Source organism: Acomys russatus, chromosome 3, assembly GCF_903995435.1.
Source record: "Acomys russatus chromosome 3, mAcoRus1.1, whole genome shotgun sequence".
Taxonomy (NCBI): Eukaryota; Metazoa; Chordata; class Mammalia; order Rodentia; family Muridae; genus Acomys; species Acomys russatus.
In genome coordinates, this window is record NC_067139.1 from 55,113,299 (window position 1) to 55,139,707 (window position 26,409).

Consider the following 26,409-nt stretch of genomic DNA (forward strand, 5'->3'; position numbering starts at 1 on the left):
CGTTAAGTTCCTTATTCTATATCATATATAACAGTGCAAAATTACATTGTTTATCTCCACCCAAATTATCATGTTTTACCAGTCGAAAGCAAGAGCTTCGTAAATGATTTTGCTTACTTCAGAAATAATCCAGCTTTGTAAAAAGTAGAACTTAAAAAGAGAAAATTTAACATTAACATAGTAGTGAAAAAGAGTTTCAGCCCTTTTCTTATGGTAGTCTTTACTCAGGGGCTAACTTATGAATCTAGATACACTCTTCAGTGACACATTTGCCTCTTTCAAATCTACATGAGAGAGTCCAGAAGTTTCAGTATAAGAGGCTAGGCCTGACCAGCAGCTATGTGAAAGGTCTGACAGCACTCACACGCAGAGTGAGTTCACTCTTGCTCTCCCCCACCTCAGCCTACCCACCTCTGTTTTATATCTGTACAACAGTCAGATACTCTGCGGTGCAGCACCTCTTTACATCTTTCCTGCTACCTGCTTTCTTAACCTTTCAATTTTGTCATTTTCTTTTATCTAGTTACTCATCACCCAAAGGGCCCAAGCCACAGTTATAAGACAAAAATACGGGGAAGGAAGATGAACACGACTTTTGTTTTGGAAAGATCAATGAGAAGTTAACTGCAACAGAGATCTGGAATTAAAGAAGTGATTTAAACAAACAGAGTCTGCCAACTGGAGCTAACTATAACAAAATAGAAGCCTCAATAGATTAGGCAATGTCAAGGTGAAAAATCATTTTACATAAACTCTAAATTATAACAATTTCAAAATTCAAATTATGCAATGCCATGTTAAGTGTGAAAATTTGTTTGGATGAGTAAAGAAAATGCAGTGTATATATGTGACCGAATTTTGTTCAGTCATATAGAATGAAATTAGATCATCTGCAAGAAAATGGGTGGAACTGATGATCAGCATGTTAAACAAGACAAGCCAGACTCAGACAAATAGCCTAAGCTTCTTTCATATGTAAAATCTAGATTTCAATGTATACAACGCATATATGATATGAAAGTAGAAAGGGACTGTTAGGGGGAGGGAGAACAAGAAAAGGTAATGGAAGGGAAAAAGACAAGTATTTTCTGACATGTAATCTAGCTTAAAGTCACTTATTTATTTGATATAAAGCAAAAGGAACCACTGAGGAAAGGAGGAGAATCAGGAGAGAGGGAGATGATGTCATAAACCTTCATGTACACTTACCAAAAAATTCAAAAACTCATTTCAAACCACATTTGAATATAGCTAAAGGACTTTATGACAGATATGAAACCAAATTTCAGACTAATACTAATCAATTTCTGGTAATTATTATTAAAAACAGGGAAGCCCACTGTGGTGGTGTGAATGCGAATGGCCACCACAGGCTCATGTATGTGAGTGCTTGGTCCTCAGTAGGTGGAACTGTTTGGGAAGCTTAGGAGGTGTGGCTTTGTTGGAGAAGGTGTGTCATTGAGGGTTGGCTTGCCAGGCCCTGCTTCTCTCAGATCAGATGTGAGCTCTCTGCTATTTCTCCAGCACCATGTCTGTGTACCTGTGGCATGCTTCCTGCCATGATGATATAGACTCACCTTCTGAAATTATAAGCCCATTAAATACTTTCTTCTGTAAGTTGCCTTGGTCACGGTATCTCTTCACAGCAATAGAACAATAACTGCACACCCACTGTTACTCACTAACCTAAGATCGCCCTTGTCTGTTCTAATTTTGCATGCAGGAATCCACAAAGGTCAGAAAAGGACGTTGGATCCGCTGGAGCTGGAGTTACAAGTGGTTGTGGGCTGCCATGTGGGCACTAGGAATCAATGATCCAGCAGAGCATTAAGTGCTGTGAACCTTGGAGCCATTTCTCCAGTGTCCTGTGTACTCTATTTTTAATATCTGAACCTAATATTTAATAGACTGGTTTAGATAAAGTCTGCTATTAAAGTGAAAAGGTAAATATATGTGTGCCGCATCTATAAAAGCACCTTTTGCACAAATAAGACAGCATTTTTATAGTCTATATAAAGCATTTCAAGCATGACAATAGTCTACTAGTTGAATTCAGGCCCTTAAGAATTAAGTTGACACAACTACAGAATGTATTATTAACACTGGTAATCCAAAAGGAAGATGTTTATTGGGAGGAAAACAAGTCTGTATGATATTGGTTAAATTTAGAGAAATGGGGAAAAGCACATGGAAACATAAATAACAACTCTAGCTAGAATGCACAGTTTATTCAAACGAGTACAGTTTTCTTTACCCCTATATCGTACTATGCTGCAGTAACTATTCACTGAATATGCCACTAAGTCTTTCCAACAGAGATCATTCTAACAGAACTGTGTGGCAAGCATAAAATAAATACATGATGATCTCAAGCACCTACTAGGGAAAATTAATACAAAATGGTTCATTAATAATCTCCAAATATTGATTACATGTTTAAATAATATTTTCATATTGTTGATTAAATAAAATTTACAACTAAAATGTGTTTCATTTGCTTCTTTTTAAACTTTTACTGCAGTTAGGAGAAAAAATTTAAATTTTACATATGGCTCTCATATTACTTTCAGACAGCACTATTCTACACTCTAATATATATTTAAATAATGTTTATTAAAAGAAAACAAAAACTTACAGCATAAAATCTGTGCTTTTAGAAAAGGTAAGTATTTCAAAGGGTTCGCTCGAAGAAGTATGAATTATAACATCTCTAGACACTGCTGACCTTTCTCTTTTTCCTATACTAGGTATTTTCTTTACTACTTAAAGGGTAAAGTTAATTTAAAAATTCATGAAAACTATGGCTAGGAAATTTGGTGATCTTTAAAAAGGTAAATGATCTTACTACAAAGTCCACTCCACAATAAAATGTCGCATGAGATGTTTGTGCAAAAGAAAAAAAACTTAGTGTCATCAAAATGCTCTATCAGTCATTCCCATGCTACTTAATATATTATCAACAAAGACTCAAATATTTTAACAATGGAATAATAATTACAGCAAGGAGTTCTCTATAACAATATAAAGATTCTTATTTAATTAATATTAAATTAAGGAGCCTATGACTATTCTCTAATAGAAAAGCAGTCTAATAGTCTAAATTTTCAGGCAAAAACTTTACACAGCAATTTGACGACTCTAGTAAAAAGATGGTTTTATATATATGTAAAAATTCTTCACTAAAAAAAAAATTTAAAAATAAAGAAAAAGATTCTTCACTGAAAAAATAGGAAGTTCTTAGCTTAAATCAATGTAACAATTGACGAATATTCAAGGAAATACAGATTTAATTAAAAAGTATGCAATCAGAAATTTAAAAAGCAAGTAAAATAGTAATAGAAAACAAAATCATTTCAGAAAAATGAGTACTTGGAAGACAAAAATACTCATTTAGCAGAAACTTGTTAATACTTTTAATAAATAGCAACTAAAAGTTTTGGTTACATGAATATAAACTACACCTTTAAAAATTGTCAAATTGAAACTAAGAAACTCGAATCAGAAAAAGTTAAGGCATCTTACAAAACACAAAAAATAACAATGAACAACTGTTTTTTCAAGAACCCTAAAATGCGTAATATATGCAGTGCTAGACCTTAACCATACAGCTCACATACACACAATTGTCCAGACCTCCTTTGGCAGCTACTAGAACTTTTTTTCTTCTCTTTATAATGCTAGAATTAAATCCAAGGCATAAACCAGGAAAACTCATGAAGCTGTATGTGCAGCTCATCCAGTTTTTATTTAAAACAAATCAAAAGAAACTATTTCTTAATTCTGACCTCTTCCCATGCATGATAAAGATATACCCTGATATGTGGAAAATGGTTTCATTCAAAGTTCTAGCTCTGACCTCGGTATCGCCTATTAACTTCTGTATATTAAAATGGGATGATAAGCACATCAATATATATTAGAAATAATTTTATTCCTTTACTACTCAAATATCCAGTGTAAGATTAAGCACACAGTTCAAGTTGATACTCAGTTCACGGCCAAGGTGAACAGAGATCTTAAGACTATAAAAGCCAGTGATTTACAAGTGCCCCATGTACTGGGCAGGGTGGCTCCTGTCCTTGATCCCAGCCCTTGAAGGGCAGACAGAGGCAAGAAGATCTCTGTGAGTTCACAGCCAGCATGACTTAAATAGATAGTTCTAAATAGCCAAGGTGACATAGTGAGACTCCGCATTGAGAGAGAGAGAGAGAGAGAGAGAGAGAGAGAGAGAGAGAGAGAGAGAGAGACATGGACAGACAAACAGGCAGACAGGCAAAGAACAAAAACCAACAGGAAAATTAATACACTGGCTGTAAGCTTTGGTCAACTGAAGACCCCTACTACCCAGAAAAAAAGGGTCAAAGAACCAAAAACTAACAAAAGATGTTTCTGATTAGAGTAATGCCTAATCTCATTCTCTGATCAATAAAACAGATGGATAAAAAAACAGTAGTTTTCACCTGTCTTAGGATCAATGGGACATTAAATAAGCTCACACATTGCAAATGGAGACCTGGACGCTGGGCATAATGGAACAAAACAGGAATACAAGCCCCTAGAAAGGTAAGAGCCATATAAGACAAGCCACAGCTCACCATGTGCAGCTCTTTCTCACCTGAGGCACTGCAATTTCCACATAGCAAGGGATATCTAAAACAGGTCACATCTGTGTCTTAGACTATCAAGAGAAGCTGAATTTTAAACAACAAAGTCCAATGATATGTGAAGAGTTGTATATATGTTTTACTCTAAGCGCTAAGAATCATCAGGCATTTAGCGCTCTGTTCTACTTAAATGATAAAAAAAAGATATAATTTTTAAAAAATGTAAGTTTTTTTACGCTACCTTTTTCTGTGCTCCCATTTATTTTAGGTAAGAAGTCATCAACTTGTATCCCTAGGATTAAGACAGGATATCATTGCCTGATCAAAGAAAGTATCACTTTAAAACTGGCTTCAAGTGTAGCTGTGGTATTTATATTCCTGCTCACAGTGACTTTGCATAGCACACTTACTTGTAAGGAAAGTTCAAGTTACTATCTCTAGTAATTCAGGCATAGAAACCTTCCAAAGAACCTCAGAAGAAAGGATCGGCTACTGCTCAGACTTACAAGCATCTCAGAGAAGGAAGCTCATCACTGGCGCAAAGACTAAACAATGGCGCCCACTAGTGGCAATCATGAGTATTTTAAAGTAAACTTCTAAAAGTGTAACCGTTGATAGTTGATATGTAAAATATCAAATGAAGTAAACAATGTGAGATGTGAAAAAGGCCAAAAGCTTAATGAAAACACATCTTTAAGTAAGGTGACACCTACCTAAGCTGCTGCATTCTTTAAGAGTTTTCTCCTGCAGATGTTCTAACCGTACTGTAAAAAATAGTCCAAGAAAAAGATATTTCATAGACAAAGAGAACAAAAATCAAATAAAATCAGTTTTTTTTATCAGCCAGCTTACCTTGTAAAGCTGTTAGCCTTTCATTGGTGAAATCATTATCAGCTTGCAAAGCTTCTATTTTTGCCTGGAGCTCCTGTTCTTTTTCTTCCATTTCATCTATTTTACTCTGTAATTCTTTCTTCTCAGCTTGTCCCTTCTGTTGGATTTCCTCTTGTTTTCCCTCTGCTACCTGTTGAACAGGAATCTTCCGTCATTTCATAAAACCTCATCTTTAAGTAGCCTAAGGCCAGGAGTGACTTCATTCACTTAAACTTCTAAAGACTATATTCAGAGTTATAAAACATTTATAAAGCTGATTTTCTAAAGAAAACAAAGACAGAGACAATGTGGAAAGTGATCTGCACTGACATTACTAATACATGGCATTGAGAAGAAAACTTAGAAGCAAACAAGCAAACACAAGAGATAAACACAGAGCTAAAGAGTCAAAATGAAGTCCTCCATGCTTTTTATGTGACAAATACAATCTCAAATTTACTATTATTACAACTTGTTTGTAAGTTCTAAAATGTAACATTAATTTAAAATTATCAACTATTTATTTTTTTGCTAAAAAGATGATGGTGCAAACCCTTTTCAAAACCACGTCTCTTGACAAAACCTCCCTGAGAACTGCCATGAGCTATGCCCTCTCTGATAAGTACCTATCTTACCAACACTCAACTGAGGCCGGGCTCTTTATCATGTTTTAATTAATTTTTAAGTTACTATCACCAAGTACTGTGTTTTCCTATGGCATTCTTTATATATGTATGTGTCTATACATGGCTTTAATTTGTCCTTATCTGCACTGCCCACCCAAGGACTCTGCCCCTCCGACTGTTCCCCTTCCTACTGGCAGCAGCCCTGCTCTGCTTCACACCATGTGCAGTCCATCGCCCTCTCCTCCTCCAGCCCCACAAGCTACTCCTAACCTCTCAGAACCCACTTCTCAGTTCATGATCCACCAACACATATGAAGAACACTAAGATGGATTTTCAACAGTTTCAGTCACAAAATTTTAAAGTACCAACTAGACATTATCCTCCTATGGCTTGATGCCCTTATTCCAAATGTTCCAGAGGGAATCACAGCTGAAACAGAATCCACAGCACACCTGAAGGCTGAGGAAAACTTCGGCTGAAATAGGTTATCCCAAGCACCCTTTGAGTTTGCTGCAGACCTAAACAGCTGGCCTCTAATTTTGGGATGACCTAGAAATGAGTAGGTTTTAAAAACATCAGATTATGCTAGATTTTGCTTATTCTTTTTAAACTTTATTATTATAGTATGTACATATGTATATATGATGCATTAGGGAGGTGCATGTGGAGATGAGAGCACAGCTCTGTCAATTCCTTCCAATTTAACATGAGCTGCTGGATAAACTCAGGTTGTCAGGCTTGCATAGACCATCGGGACATTTCACTCTGGCCACTGAGTCTCTCTTTTTATAATTTATTTATTACTATATTAATTATTGTATGTGTATCTGCCTGTCTGTTGTGTACGTGTGTCTACGTGAATGTATGTCCACATGGCTGGTGCATGGGTGGCATGGCCCTCACATGGAAGTCAGAGGACAACTTTGGGGACTTTCTCTCCTTCCACCATGGGCTCTATAAGCAAACTTAGGTCTTGCAGTTTGCATGGCAGTGCCCACACCAAGCCATCTCACCAAAACATAATATATTATTGATTTCCATCTCCTTCCAAGTGTATATCAGAAGACGCTGCTCTTTTCTGTATCATTCCAACCTTAGTCTCTGTGATGCTGAAGTAAACACTACTCCTGACTGTCCTGAAGCACTGACTGCATTTCCATCCAGAGGAATTATGTCTGGTTTGAAGGGCTTTCAATTTTCAGTAGTAACCAAGGGCAGACTAAGCAGAATACATTTTCTATTTTCACTATCAACTTCAGCTTTTCACTTTTAGCACATTTTATAACAACTCTTGAGGGATGCATAAACTTTTAAGCTGTTAGTATGCTGGAGATTATTAGCTTAACATGCTTTCAGGTAGATTAAACAGCAGCTGTGGTGGTTAAACTCAGAACATCCCTCCGTTGCTGGTGCTGTTTAAGAGGTCTGGCTTTGCTGGAGGAAGTGCGTAACAGGGGATCCTCAAACCATTCCTAGTGCGCTCTCAGCTTCCAGCTCCAGTTGCCACACCTGCCGGCTGCCACACCTCCTCACCCTGATGGTGACAGACTCCTGCTCCTCTGGAACCACAAGCCCAAATAAACTCCTGCTTCTATCAGGTATCTTGGTCATGGTGCTTATCACAGCAGCAGAAAAGGAACTAGTATACATACCTTTAATTTATCAGACAAATCTTTAATTTCATTAACTGCTCCATTATATTTATTGGCTAATTCTCTTAACTCTTCCTGAGTCCGATCATTCATTTCCTTCAGGTGGGTACATTCATCTTCAGTGTTACTAAGACTTCGCTGCAATTCAAGTTCACAGGCAATTCATTTAGAGTAAATAGGCACTTATTTAAAATTTATCAAGTTAAATTTGTAAAAAGTGTAGCTCTGGACTATTCTACATCAACATTTGGACTAAACTTATATAAAGGTGCATTAAAAGACAAAATAATTTCAGGAACATATATACTACTAAGAATTTCTTTTTTTAATGTTGAGAAATGAACAAAAGTACTTTTAAAAGGTTTAGCCTTGAAAATATTTTAAAACTACCATTTCCTTTTCTATTTTGTTTCTGAAACAAGATTATGTCACTCAAGCTGGCTTCAAATTCACTACGGTGTACAGGCTATTTTAAAATTGAGAACCTTCCTGCCTTAGATAACAAGATAATCTATCATGCTCACTTCTAAGTCAACAACTCTTAAAGTAGTTTAATTCCATAAAACAAGTCATCTAATGTAAAAATAGGAAGATGTTTGAAACTTGTATGTCAAATTAATCAAGCAACATCGGGCATAGAGCACATACTATCGGATGAGAACATGATACAAACCATCCAGGTCCCCATACATGCTAAGCTCATGCCCACTTATCTAAACCCTCAGTCACAAGAATGACATTTTGACTGTTCCTAGGACCTGAAGATATTAAACTTCTAAAGCCCAAGATACAGTGTCACGTTAGAGCAGTAATTCTCAACCTACGGGTCATGACTCCTTTATGAGTGGAATGACCCTTTCATAGGGCACCTAAGACCATCAGAAAACACCAATAATTACATTACAATTCATAACCATAGCTAATTACAGTTATGAAGTAGAATGAAGTAAAAATGAAATGTTATGGTTGGGGGCCACCACAGCATGAGGAACTGTATTAAAGGGCCGCAGCATTAGAAAAGTTGAGAGCCACTGCTCTATAGGATGGCTAAGTGGTAAAGTTCTCAGTCTCATGTGACCATCCTCCATTAAAAGTCATCAAACTTTTATGACAAAAGATCAATTCCCACCAGACATGGTATTGGCAGCCTTTAATCCCATAACTTGGGAGACAAAAGTAGGTACATCTCTGTGAGCTTAGGGCCAACCTGGTTTATAGAACAAGTTCCAGGTCCAGTGGTTCCAAGGCCTCAGATTTCTGTAGACACCTTCACTCGTGTACACAAACCCACACACATACTATACAGACTCATAATTTTAAAAATAAAATAAATATTTTAAAACTAACAATAAGAGTGAAATACCTCAACTTCTGAAAGTTTTCTAACCACTTCAATTTTCTCCTGAAGAACCCGCCTCAGGGACTCTTTGGCTGTAGTTTCATAGTTGTGTTTATCCTCTTGCAATGCTATAAGCTCCTTCCGTAAACTATCTTCTGTTTGATTCTAGGATAAAAGATACTTATATTATACCTGTTACTTTTCTTTGAAAATTGCTTATCCTTTGAAAGAAATAAATATATCACCATACTCAAAATTATGTGTTAAAAGTGTTCCCAAATACAAATATTGGTCAACTGTTAACTACATCTATATTTCAAAGTTGTGTCAGTAAAATATGCCTTCAGAAATTATACTAATTCCAATAGAAAAAAGGCAAATATAAATTTCTCTCAAATATTAAAATTACGCATATTTTGTTGAAGCCATCATAGTTCCATTTGTGAGAAAAAAATTCACTGCTATTAAAGCACCAAACATTTTAGAATAACAGCTAAGACAAAAGAAATAGGAGCATCATGAGGAAAAAGAAGACCCCAGTCAGGAACGAGAAATGTGTAAGACGCAAGGGCTAGAGAGATGACTTGGAAGTTAAGATTGCAATTCCCACACCCATCTACAATGGGATCTGGTGCCCTCTTCTGGCATGCAGGCACACATGCAGGCAGAACACTGTATAAACAATAAATAAATAAGTCCTTTTTTAAGAATAAAAAAGAAGTGTGTTAAGATGAGCATGGAGCACCCTGTGTCCAGCCACAGGACGCTATCAAAGCCAGCTTTAGCCAAAAAGCCAGCCTTCAGAAGTTTACTCCGACAAAACCCTGGATGATTTTATCATCAACAAAGATAACGACCAGTATAAACTGAAACATACCAAATATACTTAAATCTCAGCACTTCACTGTCATTTGCTGGTGCAAAAAAATGAATCAATTTATTCTGTTTTAATCTAGTAAATAATTTGTAAAAAAAAAAAAACTGTAGCTCTGGACTATTCTACATCAACAATAAACATCAATTCTGGTTTTGGGGGGGTTTTTTTTCCTGTAAAAATGTACTTCCGGGTAACAAAATAATTTCATGAGGGAAAAATTCTCTTTCAACAAGTAATCCAATTAAATAAATGAAGGAATGATAGAATTACATTACTATGCTTAAAATCGTTAATGAAATAATGGACCTAGTAAAGAGTCATTAAATAATAATAAAATCCTAAAAGGAAAGCCACCTGGCCATTATGTTTTCTTTTCCTGAAGAGCACCACTACCCATGAAGTGTTGTTGCTAGGGGGCGTGGTGGAGACACAAGTAAAACAAGTGCCATAGCCTAAACCAAACCAAATATCTACTATTTTCTGCATACAGAAAGAACTAGAAAAATGTCTCAACAGCAGTACAGACTGAGTCATACTCCAGAACGAAGTCACCTCTTCAACAAATATCAACTGCAATTGAAGAAAGGAGTCAGAACTGAATACACAACTCTTCCTATTTACTCTTCCTATTTACAGAAATGCTTTAATTTCTTTCATGACAGAGATGTAAAAGAATTATGGAACTATATAAATGTTTAGCATACATTCAAATAACAAAGAAATGGAACTACAGGAAACACTTGAGTTCTTCCTGTGTACCTGAGGTTAATACCTACTTTGGAGCATGCCTGCAACTGGTTTCCCATAACTTCTAACCGTGACAAGAGTCTATCTTCATCTATTAAAGCCTGTTGAAAAAAATTAGATATAAATAAAAACCCAGAGTAACAACAACAATTAAAAATTGTATAAAACAGATTTTACTGCCAGCAAAAGAAAGAAAATTAGAAAATCAAGATCTGATACAAAATGCTGTTTCAACATTTGTTCTTTAGTTAAGGAATAACTTTACTTTTGTTTGTCAGAAAATCTTAGTTTTAATTCATTCAACACATTAAACAAAAAAACTATTAAACTATTTAAATGCTTCTAGAATATAAAGTAAATGACATACCTGCCAACTAGTATCTGAAGCCTCTTGGGTAATGGCTAGTAGCCGCTGAAGTGTGGCTAACTTCTGTTCCAACATCTGTTCCCGATGTAAGGCCTCCTAACATGAATCAGAAAAGAAATTCCAATGAACTCAGCAGCATGATTCCTCTGAAGAATGACAGTATGGATGGAATATATTCTCATATTACTCCATGGCTGTATCTCATTATTTTAGTCTGTCTACTGGACTGCAAGTACAGATATAATAGGTAGTCTGTAAACTTTTCTCTACCTGGAAAACAAGTCACTCATTTCTGGTTTCTTTTTGTTGTTAATTTACTAAAACACTAAGTTTAAAAAAAAAAATTAAAAAACAAATGTTTGTTTCTGCTTGTATTTCATAAATACACATGTGTTCATGAAATATTTATATATCTCAAAACAAATGTATTTCAAACTAAGACAAAACAGTCTGGTTAGTATCAAAGATACTTTACAACAGCTATACAACATGGCATCTAAAATAGTAGTCGCCTTTAGGTTTTCCCTTTCACAATGTTATTTAACTGTAAACACATATAAAAGAAAGATTACTCATAGCTTATGGCATTTTCGAGTGCTTTGATTCTCTCCCTGATTATGTCACTGAGCAGTAGTTAATATTAGCTAATATGTGAATATGGTGAAAGACATTGAAGAACAAGAGTATTCTAGTCAACATCTGATAGCTTTTAGCAACATCCCCTTCACAGGCTGTAATGGTAAAATGCTCACGTCATTCAGCTGTGGCTTTGGCACACCTTCATCCTCTGTCATTCCTGCCAGTACCCAAAGGACACTCACTAGCATTCTATCTTTGAGCCACCATTGCTTTAAATATAGCACTTAAGATTTAAAACATCAATTTATTGCTCTCCACATCCTTGATAAACAATGACTAGGGGAAATCTGGCCTAATGTAGACTTAAAAGTACTTTGTTTTAATGCAGACTGAGGAATCTAATATAAACACCATCACCTGAGAATCCACATTAAAATGCTATTTGTTTTTATTTTTAAGCGCCGGAAACATTCCTAATATCAAGGAAGTAACAGATACAAAATGTTTTAATGATAAACAAAGCTACCAGCCAACCATAGTTTTAGAATCTACCTCCACTAGATGGTGTCATTACATCGTTTTAAAAATTCCATTCCATTAGTTTCTTAATTCTAAACCAAACTCCCAAAAATATAGTACTTCTGGAAATGATCTTTTAGATCTACAGTATAAAATGCATATATCTCAACTTTTATTCAGAGGGTTCACAATTTACATTAGAGCAGAAAAATCAAGATCAAGATCAAAACTTCAATCCCTAAACTTCTAAACTAAGGTTTTCTTTAACTGATCTTCATTGTAATTCCCACCACCATTCAATGCCATAATCCTACCCAAATAAGTGAAGACAAAATAACACTTCTCTACTTTTAGAGTTGAATGCCTCTTTAAGTAAAGAACTGAGTGCACAGCAGGCCGTTCCAAGTGGCCACTCTGTGCTAGGATCCTGAGACAGTTCAAATGGGACTCTGGAGTCTAAGTATCAAACTACTCCAAACTCAGACTAGGCGCAAAGCACATTGCATGTGTGATATCATGTAAATTCTTAAATCTCCCTGCCCCTTAGCTGCTCCACATGGAAAAACAAAAATGAGACAGCTACATTTTTTACGTAACAGTAAAGACTGTTACCTTGACGAAATGAATCAGAAGAGATAAAGTGCTATAGTAAAGCATGTAATAAATGTTATACAATTATGTACTATATCACGTAGCCAAAACCTGGACAAGTTTAATTTTATTTAAAAATCATCTGTGAAAAAAGAATTTTGGAATCTCCTTATACTGGAAGACCAAACAACCCTGACTCCCTTTTTTTCACAAGATCTATTTTTAATCCTTCATTCTTCCTTAAAAAGATAATTCCTGTGTACATGTTTCCAGCCAGTATTTTTTTATTCTGTATTTTCAAACTAGCAAAATAAAATCTAAGTTACTTCTAAAGGCTAAGAATTCTCAAGAATACCTGTAGATACTGAGAAAGTTGGAATAGTTCCTGAGAGTACATACTTGGAGTGTTAGCAGCAACCTAGAAATAAAACAACACAAGGTCAATAATAACAGAAAACAGTATATGTAAAAGGCCATTAAGAGCCAACAGGATTGCTCAGCAAGTAAAGGGCCTGCTATCACGCCTGCTAACTTCAGTTTGATCCCTGTGCTAGATGGTTTTATGTCTACATGCCATAGAGTAAGTCATATGAGAGAAGAGAACCTCAATTAAGAAAATGCCTCCGTAAGATCAGGTTATAGGCAGGCCTATAGGGCACTTTCTTAATTAGTGATTGATAAGGGAGAGACCAGCCCATTGTGGGTGGTGCCATCCCTGGGCTGGTGATCCTGGATTGTATAAGTAAGAGGGCTGGGCAAGCCATGGGTAGCGAGCAGCATCCCTCTGTATCTGCTCCTACTGCAGGTTCCTACCCTGTTTGAGTTCCTATCCTGATCTCCTTTGATGATTAACAGTGATGTGAAAGTGTTAGCCAAATAAACAAACCCTCCCTCCTCAAGTTGCTTTTGGTCTTGAGGTTTTATCACAGCAACAGTAACTCTAACTAAAATAATCCCCAATATCCACGTGGTGAAAGGAGGGAACCAACTCCTGCAAGTTGCTCTCTTATCTTCACTTGCAGAGTGAGCATGCACACAAAATGAAAATGCCCTTAAAGAATTAAAGACAAGCCAATTCTATGAAACATCTATTTTCCTAATATGCAGATAAAATTTCTTAACCAACCTCGTCTCTTAGTTCCCAAATTGCTGTATAGATTAGTTCTCAAAGGATTTCTGCTGTGTGGCCAGAATGTACACATGATATTACACTGACCACATCAGATTTATAAGCAAGATGAAGCAAGCCCTTGTGAAACATTATAAGTCAAATCACAAACTTACAACACTAAGGTACTGAGCCTTTTCATAACTTAGAAATAAAAACTCTTAACCAACAGTCATGTTTTTCCTTTATAATTCATCACTAATTACTTCACTAATGGGTCATCATGTCACAATTCATCTAGAAATAACAATCCTCAAAATATTAAATGGAAGCATGCATCAGGTTAGAGGATAACATGAAATCTCATACTCTTTACTAAAAAACAAAAATTAAAATAAAAGAGATTCTAACATTTTGTCCAATACCCAGAGACAATGAAAAAACTTTATTATTGTATGTAAATATTAACAAGAAGATAAAAAATAATAATATCCAGAACTACAAATCAGCCTAACTGCTTAGAACCCAAATGTACCAGAATTAGCCTCAGTAAAGGTTTTTCGGGACTATTGACTACAGAATCATGTCATTACATTGAAGGACAATGTCAAATGTAAATGTAATGTCAAATAGTAAAAGAGATGTATGGTTTTGCTCTTTGATCACACTCTCTTATTTAGCAATGGCACCAATAGTTTGAATGCACCATTAATCCTAAACAAAACTCTGGCAATCAATTACTACATCTAATCAGTGGTGCCAAAACCAATGGTCAATGGCATTAAAAGAACAATTTCTGTAAGGTCTTATTTCAGAGCGGCTTTGCTATTTGGGTAAATACTTACAACTTCCTGGATAAAAAGCTTTGGGAAATTCCTAGACAGAACTTCAGCATAAAAAGTAATAGTTCATACTACTTACCTCTGCCTAGGTACAAAACCAGATACATTTAGTCTACTCAGTCGGTGGTTTACTTGGGCTACAAAAACTTTTTCTGAAAAAAAGATTCAGTCCAAATTTTCCAGGCAGTGAAGGTTATATTAACTACACAGCTATATTTACTTAATTACAATATAAACACTTCAATGAAGTAATATTTCAAAGTTTGGAAAACAGTCATTCACAACTTACTTTGTCAACAGGACTCGGCAATGGAGCATGGATGACACTGAAAAGTAAAATTTAGAATTTTATCTAACTTCCTGAAAACAGAGGAAATGGTACTAGAGCACCAAAGTATTTAGTCAGTCATAAAAGTCATGCATCTGCTCTCATATGATTAAAAGACTTCATAACTATATGACATTCTTAGGAAAATAAACTAATACATATATAACTACTTACTCATTATTTCTCTTAAAACAGATTTCAACTTCAAAATATATTATGTGTCTTTTGAGAACCCACTACTTACTGAGTGCTTTATTTTAGCGTTTCAACACACTGAAGTTGATACCTTTTACATCATGCATTTTTAATGTGTAACATATAAATTATCAAAAAAAATTAAATACGCCTTTGTAGAAATCTTTAATAAGTAAAGTTCAGTCAGAAAGAAAGGTTATAATCTCTAATGAAGAACAACTTTAGCTATAAAGACTGTGACAACTGTTCCTCACCTAGACACCTTGGGACTAAAGGAAAGTTTTCATGTGGGTATGAAACTGAACTCAGGAGAGCAAGCACAGCAGTAGAGGGCACTAACTGACACTAATTCCCTTTTGGGCCTGATAAAGAACTTTTAACAGAGAAGCAGCGGCAATTAAGCATACAGGCTCAGAAAGTATACCAACTAGACCAAACTGGCTGTACTTACCAGCTAAAAGGAAAAGTAACTAAGCAACAAAGGCCTTGTGTAGTGGCCCTACAGAGTTCTTTTAAGTATTAAATGTGTTGATATAAACAAGTATCTTAAAACAACGGCTTGGAATAGTAAGCAGCCAATGACTACTTTCTACTTTGATCTTGCAAAGCCCTGTAAGATACAGTATGTGTCTTGAATGCACAGAGAGGGATGCAGAGCACGGATGCCACCTACACCCCCTACATGCTACATCTCAGAAACCAATCCAGTGACAATGTGACATCTTGAAGGCTGACTGGGGAAGTTCCCACACCCAACTAGTAAAGCACACGTAAATGACTAAAGAACTGACTTGGTATGGCATAGCCAATGGAAGGTTAAGTACCAGAACCCATTTCCTGCACACTGGGGAATTATACAGAGACGTCTCTGAGCATGCATACATCTTTTTTTTAATTGAAAAATAAAATCATTCATATTACATCTCAATTGCTACCCCATCCTGTGCATCTTTCCATTCCTCCCTCCCTCCCGCTTTCACCCCAGTCCCCTTCCCTATGACTATGACTGAGGGGGACCTCCTCCTCCTGAATATGACCTCCTATTTCTCCTATAGAAGGAGAATTAACATGCATACATCTTAACTGTGTTTATTTGATAACATGTGTCTCAGGAATTATGATCAATTTACCCCTGCATCCACAGAGCCTATCAGAAGGCATTAAGAAACTTGCTGCCTAGTGAATGCTTTTAAATAGTTGTAATTACAGGTATTCTTCTTCACCCTATAAAACTAAAATGGATGTTTTAAACATAAGTGAATTTTCCTTGGCTGTATAGGCAATATATGTTAAATATGGAAAATGTGTTAAGTATAAAAAATAAACTAAAATTATTCAATCTGAGCACCCAGAGATAACCATTTTTGTATATATCCTCTTTTCTGTGTGTGTGTGTGTGTGTGTGTGTGTGTGTGTGTGTGTGTGTGTGTGTATGCGTACACATTAACTCAAAAAACTTAAATGGAAACAAATAGAGAAAATGTGGCTTCTTAATTACACAAGAAGAAAGTCTCTGACCTCATGAAATCTAACTAACAAAACAAAAATAGGGTGGAGAGAGGCTAAAAAAAAAAAACAGCATTCTGCAAATACATTTGGTTTTACAGAAACTATATTGGATATAGGTGTACCTTGAATTTTTGGAAAACTTTTGTATATAAAACATATAAAAGGGAATGTTAGAAAGTGAAAATTTATTTAATGTTAGGGTTGTAACGTTATAAGCAATTTCTATTTCTTGTTAGAAAATTATAAAATATAACAAAACCTAAGAAATAATCAGAACTACCTACTAAAGGTCTTAAAAATAGTATACCCTTATTTACACAGTGGGCCTGGCATTCCTGATGTATTCTATCATTTAAACTCTCAATTACAATTAGGTTATAATAGCAGCACTTAATGTCTATGGTGGATTTATTATATGCTAGATACTATGTAAGTCTTTAAATATACAACTACATTTAAGGCTCATAAATTCCTGCTCAGTGAATCATATGATTTATTTTTATGAGAAAAGTAAGGCCTGCAAGGTCACAGCAAAGGTGAAGTCAGGCTTTCCCTAAACTGCCTACCCTAAAGTCTACTCAGATATTCATCCAGCTTCAGAAAATGGTTTGTTCAAAACTTTTTTTCTAAACTGGAAACAAAATGTTAAATGAGGTAATCTTTAAGCGCCCTTTAAACAGGGGCTAGGAAGATTCTTTAGCAGGTAAAGTCCCTGCTGTGCAAGCATCCCCAGAACCCTCACAAAAGGTCAGGTGCTACAGCATGCCTGGAACCTCAGCACGTGAGAAGGGTAGGCCCTGGGGCTCACTGGACAACATCAGCAGGCCCTACTCCAATTGAGATCCTGTCTCAACAAACAAGGTGCGCAGCTCCTGAGGATTAACACCGAAGGCAATACATACATGCTTACAAAAATTCACATATACAGTCACTAAAAGGGGTGGGGCTGAAAAGATTTTTTAACTATTAAAGGATGATGACAACCCAAAACCCTGCCTCAAAGAAGCTGGAAGGTAAGCACCAACACCAAGGTTATCCCTGACTTCACACATGCCATGGCACACACGTACACACACACACACACACACACACACGCTCTATTAGATGGAATCTAAGAACACAAGACATACATGACTGCTCAAAGCTTTTAGCTCTATCAAAAATGACCTCCTATCAACTACATTTCATATCAACTGCAAACATTAGTCTTTAAAAGGCTGTATGTCATTGGTGGATTGGTTAGTTATTCTATAACTGAAAGCTTAATTTTGGTGGTGGTGGTTTTGTTTTTTGTGACAGGGTTTCTCTGTGTAGCCCTGGCTGTCCTGGAATTCACTCTGTAGATCAGACTGGCCTTGAACTCACAGAGATCCACCTGCCTTTGTCTCCTGAGGGCTGGGATTAAAGGCATACGCCACTACTACCTGGCAAAAAGTTAATTCTTGACACATAAAGGCTTTGTTAAGTTAAAGTTCTTGAACTTTACTGCCATTTAATTAATTTTTTTAAACTGTGATTAAAATAAATGATATTTTAAATATAAAATGTTTCACAAATCTCAGCTTTGCATCATCTAGCCATAAAACTACAGAGGAAAAAAAAATGATTGCCCAAAGAAAAGCATAAAACATATAACTCTTTTCTCGTTTGATTTGGAGGTTTGTTTGTTTGTTTTTTGAGACAGGGTTTCTCTGTGTAGCCTTGGCTGTTCTGAACTCACTTTGTAGACCAGGCTGGCCTCGAACTCACAGAGATTTCTTGCCTCTGCCTCTGCCTCTGCCTCTGCCTCTGCCTCTGCCTCCGCCTCCGCGAATGCTGGGATTACAGGTGTGTGCCACCACACCTGCCTTAAAATATATAATTCTAATGATAGACAGGAGAGACTACACAGTAAGGAGTGGAAGGACTCTTTCCACTTTATCTTTCTCTCTTCCCTGTTCACTATTCAGCTTTTCCTTAAGCTCTTGGTATTTTGGCATAATCAAAACCATGTTTGCCACTAGTAGAATACTACAAACTAGTAGTAACAACAGGAAGCTCCTTTGAAGCAAGGAGAGAAGCATCTAGCAGAGTCACAATCTTCTTAAATTAAAAAAAAGCATTAATATTTAAACTTCCATACTTCACAATGATAATCTATAAAAAGCACAGGATGTTCTTATGTTCACATTTTAAACTCTAGACTTTGTGATAAAACTTGATATTGCTTCATATAAAACATAAAATACACCTTTAGGGGGATTTCTTTAAAATCACCATTAAAAAGTGACTGGCTATATTGATATCACAATTCTGGAAAATACTAACACCTACATTAACTCCATAGGAAATCAGTCTAAAGAGCTCTGTATTAAATATATGTCAAAAGGAACACAGTTACCATTGACCAGTAGCTAACAAATCTCAATATTGCAAAAGGCAACTAGGTATCTATTTAAATATACATTGTAAAATTAAATTTGGAAACAAAACAACCTTTACCCTTGATACATCATTATTTACTAGATTTTTAAGTCATTATAAGGTAACTGAAACTGAAGTATATAATATGGCAATAGGTACTATATCAGTTTTCTAATATATTAAAGTAATCTTGTAATATTAACAGTATGTCATCACTCTGAATATTACCATCCAAGATAATTAATCCAAACCTTCACAGCACTAAATTATACTCACTCTGAGCGGAGCCGGGCTTCCATACCATCTGGTAGAAAAAGTTTTATTGTGGAAACAATACACCCATGGGTAACTGGTTAAAACAAATAAAATAATTGTTTAAAAATATGAAGCTTGGTGGGTCTTATATCTAAGCTTGTATTTCATTCTTAAAAGTTATAGTTTCTAGGAAAGTAAATAAATCTAGTAGTTTAATGACAATATCTACTGCCTTAGAAAAACTTCCAATTCCATAACAGATAATGAAAAGTCAACTGCCCAGTGTGCAGAAATAATGAGAGTAGAAAGGGATGAAACTATTTAGGCCCAGTTCCAGCACACCTAGTCCACTCCTCTTTTAGAAGTAGTTCTTAGTCTTAATTCTCCTGTCTCCAATTCATCTCATAAGACATTAAAGTCCTTGATTTACAGTTTAAAACATGTCAATCATTCCCCCGTGTTACAGGCAAGAAAAGCAAGCCTGCTGACAGTACGGTGCCTCCCCGACTCTTCTGTGTACTGTGGCTCTGGTGCACACAGGAGACTCGTGGGGCCGCTTTTACATGGCTGTTTTCCCTCCAACCCCAAAACCTTCTGATACAGTCACAGAAGTCTCCCTGCATACAACTCACATTATTGCTCCTCACTCTTTCCTACTGAGGGTTTCAAGAGACAAGCGTCCCACATATAGTCCCACATATAGCACGTGGATGGATCACTGTGTCTTTTATAGAAAAACATGCCTTCCAGTTTAAAAATGGATACTTTTGCTTTCTCTGTTCTTAAAATACTGCATCATTGATGGTTCAACAAATTTGTTAGTTTATGGACTTAAAGCTAATATGGGTAGACAAAGACTTTACTGCCTACAGTGGCTGTGTACATCTGCCACAACTCACTGCATCTTACAAGGAAATTGACATTGATATATTATGTAAATCTATATATAACTATTTTAACAATAACTATTGCACTGTGGATATATTATATGTTGAACAATTACAAACACAGTACAAAGATGAAAAGAGAAAGTAATGTGACTATCATCTAAAAATGTATGTTAAATTTAAGGAATTCAGCACAGTTTAGTCAATATTTGTTTTCAGTAACTGGTTATATACAAAAAGTGCTAACACAAAGAACATCTCAGTCTTCTCAGTTCTGCCTGGACTAGCCACCATTGCCATCAATCATTTGGCTTCTTCCTTTGTGGCCACATCCTCTAAGCTGCTACCACAGGCAGGTCACATGCAATCTCCAAATATCTTATTGTTTATGACCCCATTTTTATACATCCGATCTGTGATGTTCTTTATCTCCTTGCTAACATAACCAAATGCTATTTCCCCCCAGTAAGTAGCACTCTGTCATGGCCTCTGCATCAGTTTCTGCCCCAGTCTAGGGTTCCTGGCCTGGTTTCCCTGTATGAACAGGTTGTCAGCTCAAATGAACCCTTCCTTGCCAAGGGTTTTATCACAACAGAAGCCGTAAGACAAACAGTAGGTGCTCTTAACCACTTAACCACCTCTCCAGCCCCCTAGGCTGGAACTCTTCTCAGCTGGGAAAGTCCTTTCACCAAACTCCAGAGTGAGAGGCTCCTTTCCTTCATATTTTCTTAGTTTTCCCTTCATTCTTCCTATGACATATCTCAATCTCCAGGCCTTCAGATTTTTGCCCAAACCTCTCTCTTTCTTAGGACCGCCCTCCATCCTCAGATCTTTATTTCAAAATCTCTTATCTTACATCTTATCCTCCAACTTTCTTTTCCCTCAAAACCACTTCACTTAGTCCTTAGATTACTCAGTGCTGCCAATAATCTGTGCCCCCCCTCCATCAAAACCTCATCTCATCTTTTGACCCTCACATCCTAACTGTTGCAACAGTCACAGATCCCCAGGGCGTAGAGCCTGCCCCTGTGACTTGGGATGCTATGACACAATGAGCACCTAGTTCTTCATGGCCCCTGGCATTTCAGCCCAAATAGCAAATCTATTAGTGAAGGCAGGTGGTGTTATAAAATGTATGACTTCAACTCCTGTAAGTACCACTAACTGAATGCATAAGTTCTCAAAAAAAAAAAAAAAAAAAAAAAAAAAAGAAAGGAAGGGAGGGAGGAAGGAAGAAAGGGGGGAAGGAAGGAAGGAAGGAGAAAGAAAAAAGAAAAAAGACATAAGAGCGGTAAAAGGAGGCTGGGCGCAGCAGCCCATGCCTGTAATTCCAGCACCTGGGGACTCCAGCAGGCGGATCGCTGTGAGTTTGAGGCTAGCCTGGTCTATAAAGTCAGTCTAGGACAGACAGAGCTATCACACAGAGAAACTCTATCTTGGGGCAGGGCGGGGGGGGGGGGGGGGGGGGGGCAGTAGAAGAACAGCTACTTTGAAAGGGGAAAGGCATTACCAAGGGGAAGTGACAAAAGAAGATAATGGCAGAACGTAACCAAAGTTTCATATATATGTATGAAATATCTACAACAACAACAACAAAAATAGGTGAATGAGCTATAGAATCAACTGCAGTCCGAGAGACTGCATCACATCAGGAATCCTACCTACCAATTAGCTAGACTACTCTAAAGTTCAGCAAATGGACTAATACATAAATCAAGTGAAGCAAGGGCTAATACTGACTAGTCAGAAAAAAGTCCATGTCTGACTAAGTGCAGCCAACCCTATCTTCAATAAGAGTTCATGTCAAGTAGACACACAGAAGCATAGAAACCTTAATAATCTTTAGGATGAGGGACAGGCAAGAATTTAAATATAATAAGCAAGTTTTAATATTTGTATTTATCAATTTGGTACAAGAGAATTGCCCCAAATACTGTGCTAAGAAGTGTTAACAAAAAGGGAAATGGGAACCAAGTGGTAGTGGCACATGTCTTTAATCTCAGCACTTGGAAGGTAGAGACAGGCAGATCTCTGAGTTTGATGCCAGCCTGGTCTACTCAGATTGAGTTCCACTGGGCTAAAAAAAAGTTTTAAATGTTTTTATGTGTATTCATTCTGAGCTTTCTCGGGGGTGAGGAGATAAAAGAAAAAGCTGAGAATATTGCTCAGTGGTAGAACAACTGCCCTGCATATATGCAAGGCCCTAGATTCAATTCCCAGGACAGAAACAAAAACTTAAAAGATATCTGTACAGTGTGAAAATACATTTTCCAAGTTTATCTGGCCATCAGCCTCGCCCCCTTGCTCTCTTGCAAAAATACTTATAGAGAATCTGATATTAAGAAGGAAATGTTTTGAATAATAGTGTTCTAAATAAGTCTATGAAATATTGTTAAACATATTTTGCTCTCAAAATCATCACAAAAATGATTTCTATATTTCATACTCATAGGTCGAAATAGTAAGGCATACACAGACATTCTAAACCACATACAAATTTCATCAATGATAAATATGAAAAGCAGATGTATCCAAATGGAGGCAACAAAGCACATGTGGAAGAACTATTCACAGTTACTCCATGGATGTAGACTATGACGGACGGAACACTATGAGCTGTCCCTGGAGTTTCCTTCCTCTTATCTACACACGCCATTTACTTCGTCTTTGAGGTCTGTATACTTTGTGGTATGCACTCAGCCTCTTTTTGCCTCTTCACACATGTGCCACTTAAGGGAACCATGTTCAGTTGATTGGTTTAAAACTCTCTGGTTTAAAGCCCTGAAATGGGGAGGAGAAACACTGGGCATATTACATCTAGCTCTGCCTCTAACCCTGTGTGGAGGAGGAAAGCCAGCGCCATTCTATGCTTAGCAGTTGACAAAGATCTCAAGAAGACTGGCAGCAGCAGTAACAACAACAATGGAATCCTTACAAACCCAAGAAACGTTTAAAACTCAAGATCTGAATCAGGTATCAGCACTTAACAAATAATTTGCGTTAATTGAATTTTACCATTTAAGATAAAATAATTGTTAAGAACTTTCTATCTTTAAGTTTTTTTACTTTATACAGCTTCTAATTCTTAGGATTTAAGAATTAGAAATGCAGAGAAAGATAAGTGAATCAACAGTGCTTTTGTTCGAAAATTAAGTTAATATTCTATCATTCTGTCTTCTCTTGAGAACTGTAGATTAGTCATCACAAAGTTTTTAACAATTAATGCCTAATAAATTCTATTTGAGAACCCTATATCAATAAGTAGGAATTTCTTGAAGGAAAAACAACGTACTCAAAGTATTTGTGTGTTACTTACATGTGGGGGTTCCATTTACTTGGGCCTAAGTTTACTATAACAACAGCCAAGTGCTGCCTTTCCCATTGTCATCACATCCTAAGGAGTCATCAGCACTTTACAATAAGATTCAACCTTTACTTCAACTGTAAATTTAGGTTGGCTCTGCCCAAAGTCAAATACCAAAACACAACTTAAAATGAGGAAAAATAATCCAACAAAAATAAGACTACCATTACAAGGGCAATATTCAGAGACCTGCACACAAATCAGAGTCAGTACTACTGTCAAGTGCACTATATTGTAAAATCTGATGAGTTAGGGCATCAATAGGTCAAACTATGCTCAGAAAACAAGAGAAACTTGCCAAGCCATTGTTTTGTTGTCTGAATTAAACTAATAAAATATAACTGCCCTCTTTTGGTTTATACCAGAAGTGGTTTAATTTTATGAGTCAGCCATATGAGCTCATAATCAGAAAATAGATGATGAACTAGTTAGAGCCAAGAAGCTTCAAAATTGTAAAATAAATAATTTTAAAGAACAATCAATTATTTAGCTAGAGAAATATCAGTTTCAGGGACTATAGTACAGAACACCTTATACTTGCAGTCAGTACTACTGCCTGCCCCATGGCTTTTCCTCTTTTTCTTGCTGGCAGAACTTTCCCTGGGGATAACAACCCAAGAAGAGAAGTCATAACTGACTATATCAACCCGTGTTCTCTTTTCTCACTTATTGGGTTTCTTTGGTACTGCAGATAACGATGTACATGATCCATTCATGGGGCCAGTGATACAAAGAAAAATGTAAGTATGGAGGAGCACTTTCTGTACAAGTGACTTTTCCACACAAAAAAGAGACACACGAGGGCATTTTACCCCCATGTCATCTTTTTCTACGGTATGAAAAAATGTACCTAGGTTAACAGTTATCACCCTCTGACCATGAGATAAGCAAAAGTATGTTAACAGTTTAACAGCATGTTAAAGGTAGTAAAAAGGGCAGTGAAGACCTTAAAGCCACAATTATTTATTTTTAGGATAAAACATGACATTACATTATTTTTATAATTTTTTGGTTGCGATACAAAATAAAGAGTTTCACTGTATCTTTTGTTTTGTTTTTTGTTTTTTGTGACAGGACTTCTCTTTGTAGCCTTGGCTGCCCTGGACTCCCTTTGTAGACCAGGCTGACCTTGAATTCACAGCAATCCGCCTGTCTCTGCCTCCCTAGTGCTGGGATTAAAGGCGTGCGCCACCATACTTGGCTTCACTGCATCTTTTTTATACTTATACATGTGTATGAACACAAGTATATCAACTGCTGCATTTAGAGCATATTTGCCCATTATCCATCCTGTACCCTCCAGCTAATTCTCTTCTGCTTTTATGACTGAGTTCCATTATATCATTAAATCAACTAAACAAACTGTGTCCGGACTGCTCATTAAGTTTCAGTAAGTCTTGCTATTAATAATAAACACCATCCCATGCTTTGAGTTCATCTTAGCTGGATGTGATATCACTGCAGCCAAGTGCTTCCTGACACAATAGTTCCCTATGTTTTTATAACATGATGAAGAATATTTATTACTAATTAACATCTTATAATTTATAATTTTAGAAAAGCAAAAGGGAAGTGGTTAATTTAAATATTTGCTTCATATATCCATATTTAAATAACTTTTACAAGAATGTAATGTTTTATAACACTAATAAAGAATTTTAAAACTTATAAAGATAAATGACAGTAAAAACTGATCCATACTCATACCTTTCCGTGTATTCTCTGTGACATCTACCCCAAATTGGATAATGTCACCAGAAAGAATTTCACATGGTGGACTTTCTTCCGAGCCTCGACTCAATCTCTGGCTATTTATAAAGGTACCATTACTACTTTTAGTGTCTTGGAGATAAAACTGAAAAGGAAATAAAAAGCAAAAGATTAATAGTAATAATTTCAAACTTACTTTTAAAAAAGCACTGCCAATTTTGCAAACTACTTCAAGTTTCCCCTATCAACTAAAACTACTCATTTCAGTTAATATTCAATAAACATGAAAATAGAAACTTAGAACTGGGTAGCTTAAACTATAACTCACCATGCGGTAGGACCGTCTTATAGAGCACTCTGTACCGTGTCCTCAAAGTGTGAAGGATGAAGTCAGAGTACAGCCCAACATTTCCAAAGCCCTTAGAATTTATCCACAATAACAGGATGCACAAGTCTTCACAAAATTTGTACACAAACATTCATAATAGCATTGTTTATAAAAATCAAAAAGAGAACTGAAATGTCTATTAACTGACTACATAAACGAATGCAACATATCAACACCAGGTTATTACTGACAATAAAAAAGAATGAAGTACTGATGCATATATACCTTCATTTGATGAGCCTACAGAAAGTAAAAGACGATAGTTAGGAATGAGTGCCTGTAATTTCAGCATTCACGAGGCTTATGCAGGAGGATTATGAGATCAAGGATGACTATCCTGTCTCAAAAGAAAAGGAAAAGATAAATGCAGATTGGAGGTGCAGCTTAGTGACAGGTGGTATCAAGCACACACACAAGTCCTGGGATTCAATCCCCAGCAAGACAGAACAGGAGGTAGAAAGGGCAAAGCAGCAGCTGCCATCACAAGTCTCCAAAAACCATATATTTTGTTATCAGTCCATTTACATGAAACATACCAAGTGTCTGAATACATAAAAACAAAAGTACATCAATGGTTGCAAGGAACTAAGGCTGCAGGGTGACTGAATGATATATAGTTTCTTGTAGGAACAATGAAAAAATGTATAA

At 36.3% G+C, this 26,409-nt stretch overlaps 1 protein-coding gene across 25 annotated transcripts in view; it reads right to left on the bottom strand.

Annotated features, from left to right (window-relative positions):
- Nucleotides 1–26,409, bottom strand: part of Slmap (sarcolemma associated protein) — a 121,168-nt gene that overhangs the window by 37,804 nt on the left and 56,955 nt on the right. For 8 of the 25 annotated variants that reach the window (XM_051140530.1, XM_051140538.1, XM_051140466.1 and 5 more), the window contains exons 2-10: nucleotides 25,371–25,518; nucleotides 19,434–19,506; nucleotides 15,012–15,048; nucleotides 13,128–13,190; nucleotides 11,084–11,179; nucleotides 10,746–10,817; nucleotides 9,117–9,257; nucleotides 7,754–7,891; nucleotides 5,457–5,625 (exon numbers count right to left, since the gene is read on the bottom strand). In XM_051140530.1, coding sequence (XP_050996487.1) covers nucleotides 5,457–5,625; nucleotides 7,754–7,891; nucleotides 9,117–9,257; nucleotides 10,746–10,817; nucleotides 11,084–11,179; nucleotides 13,128–13,190; nucleotides 15,012–15,048; nucleotides 19,434–19,506; nucleotides 25,371–25,518 — 937 coding nt within the window. Of the gene's footprint in view, nucleotides 1–4,845; nucleotides 4,897–5,317; nucleotides 5,369–5,456; nucleotides 5,626–7,753; nucleotides 7,892–9,116; nucleotides 9,258–10,745; nucleotides 10,818–11,083; nucleotides 11,180–13,127; nucleotides 13,191–15,011; nucleotides 15,049–19,433; nucleotides 19,507–25,370; nucleotides 25,519–26,409 lie in introns of all 25 variants that reach the window. The other 17 variants (XM_051140496.1, XM_051140399.1, XM_051140404.1 and 14 more) reach the window with 3 other exon arrangements.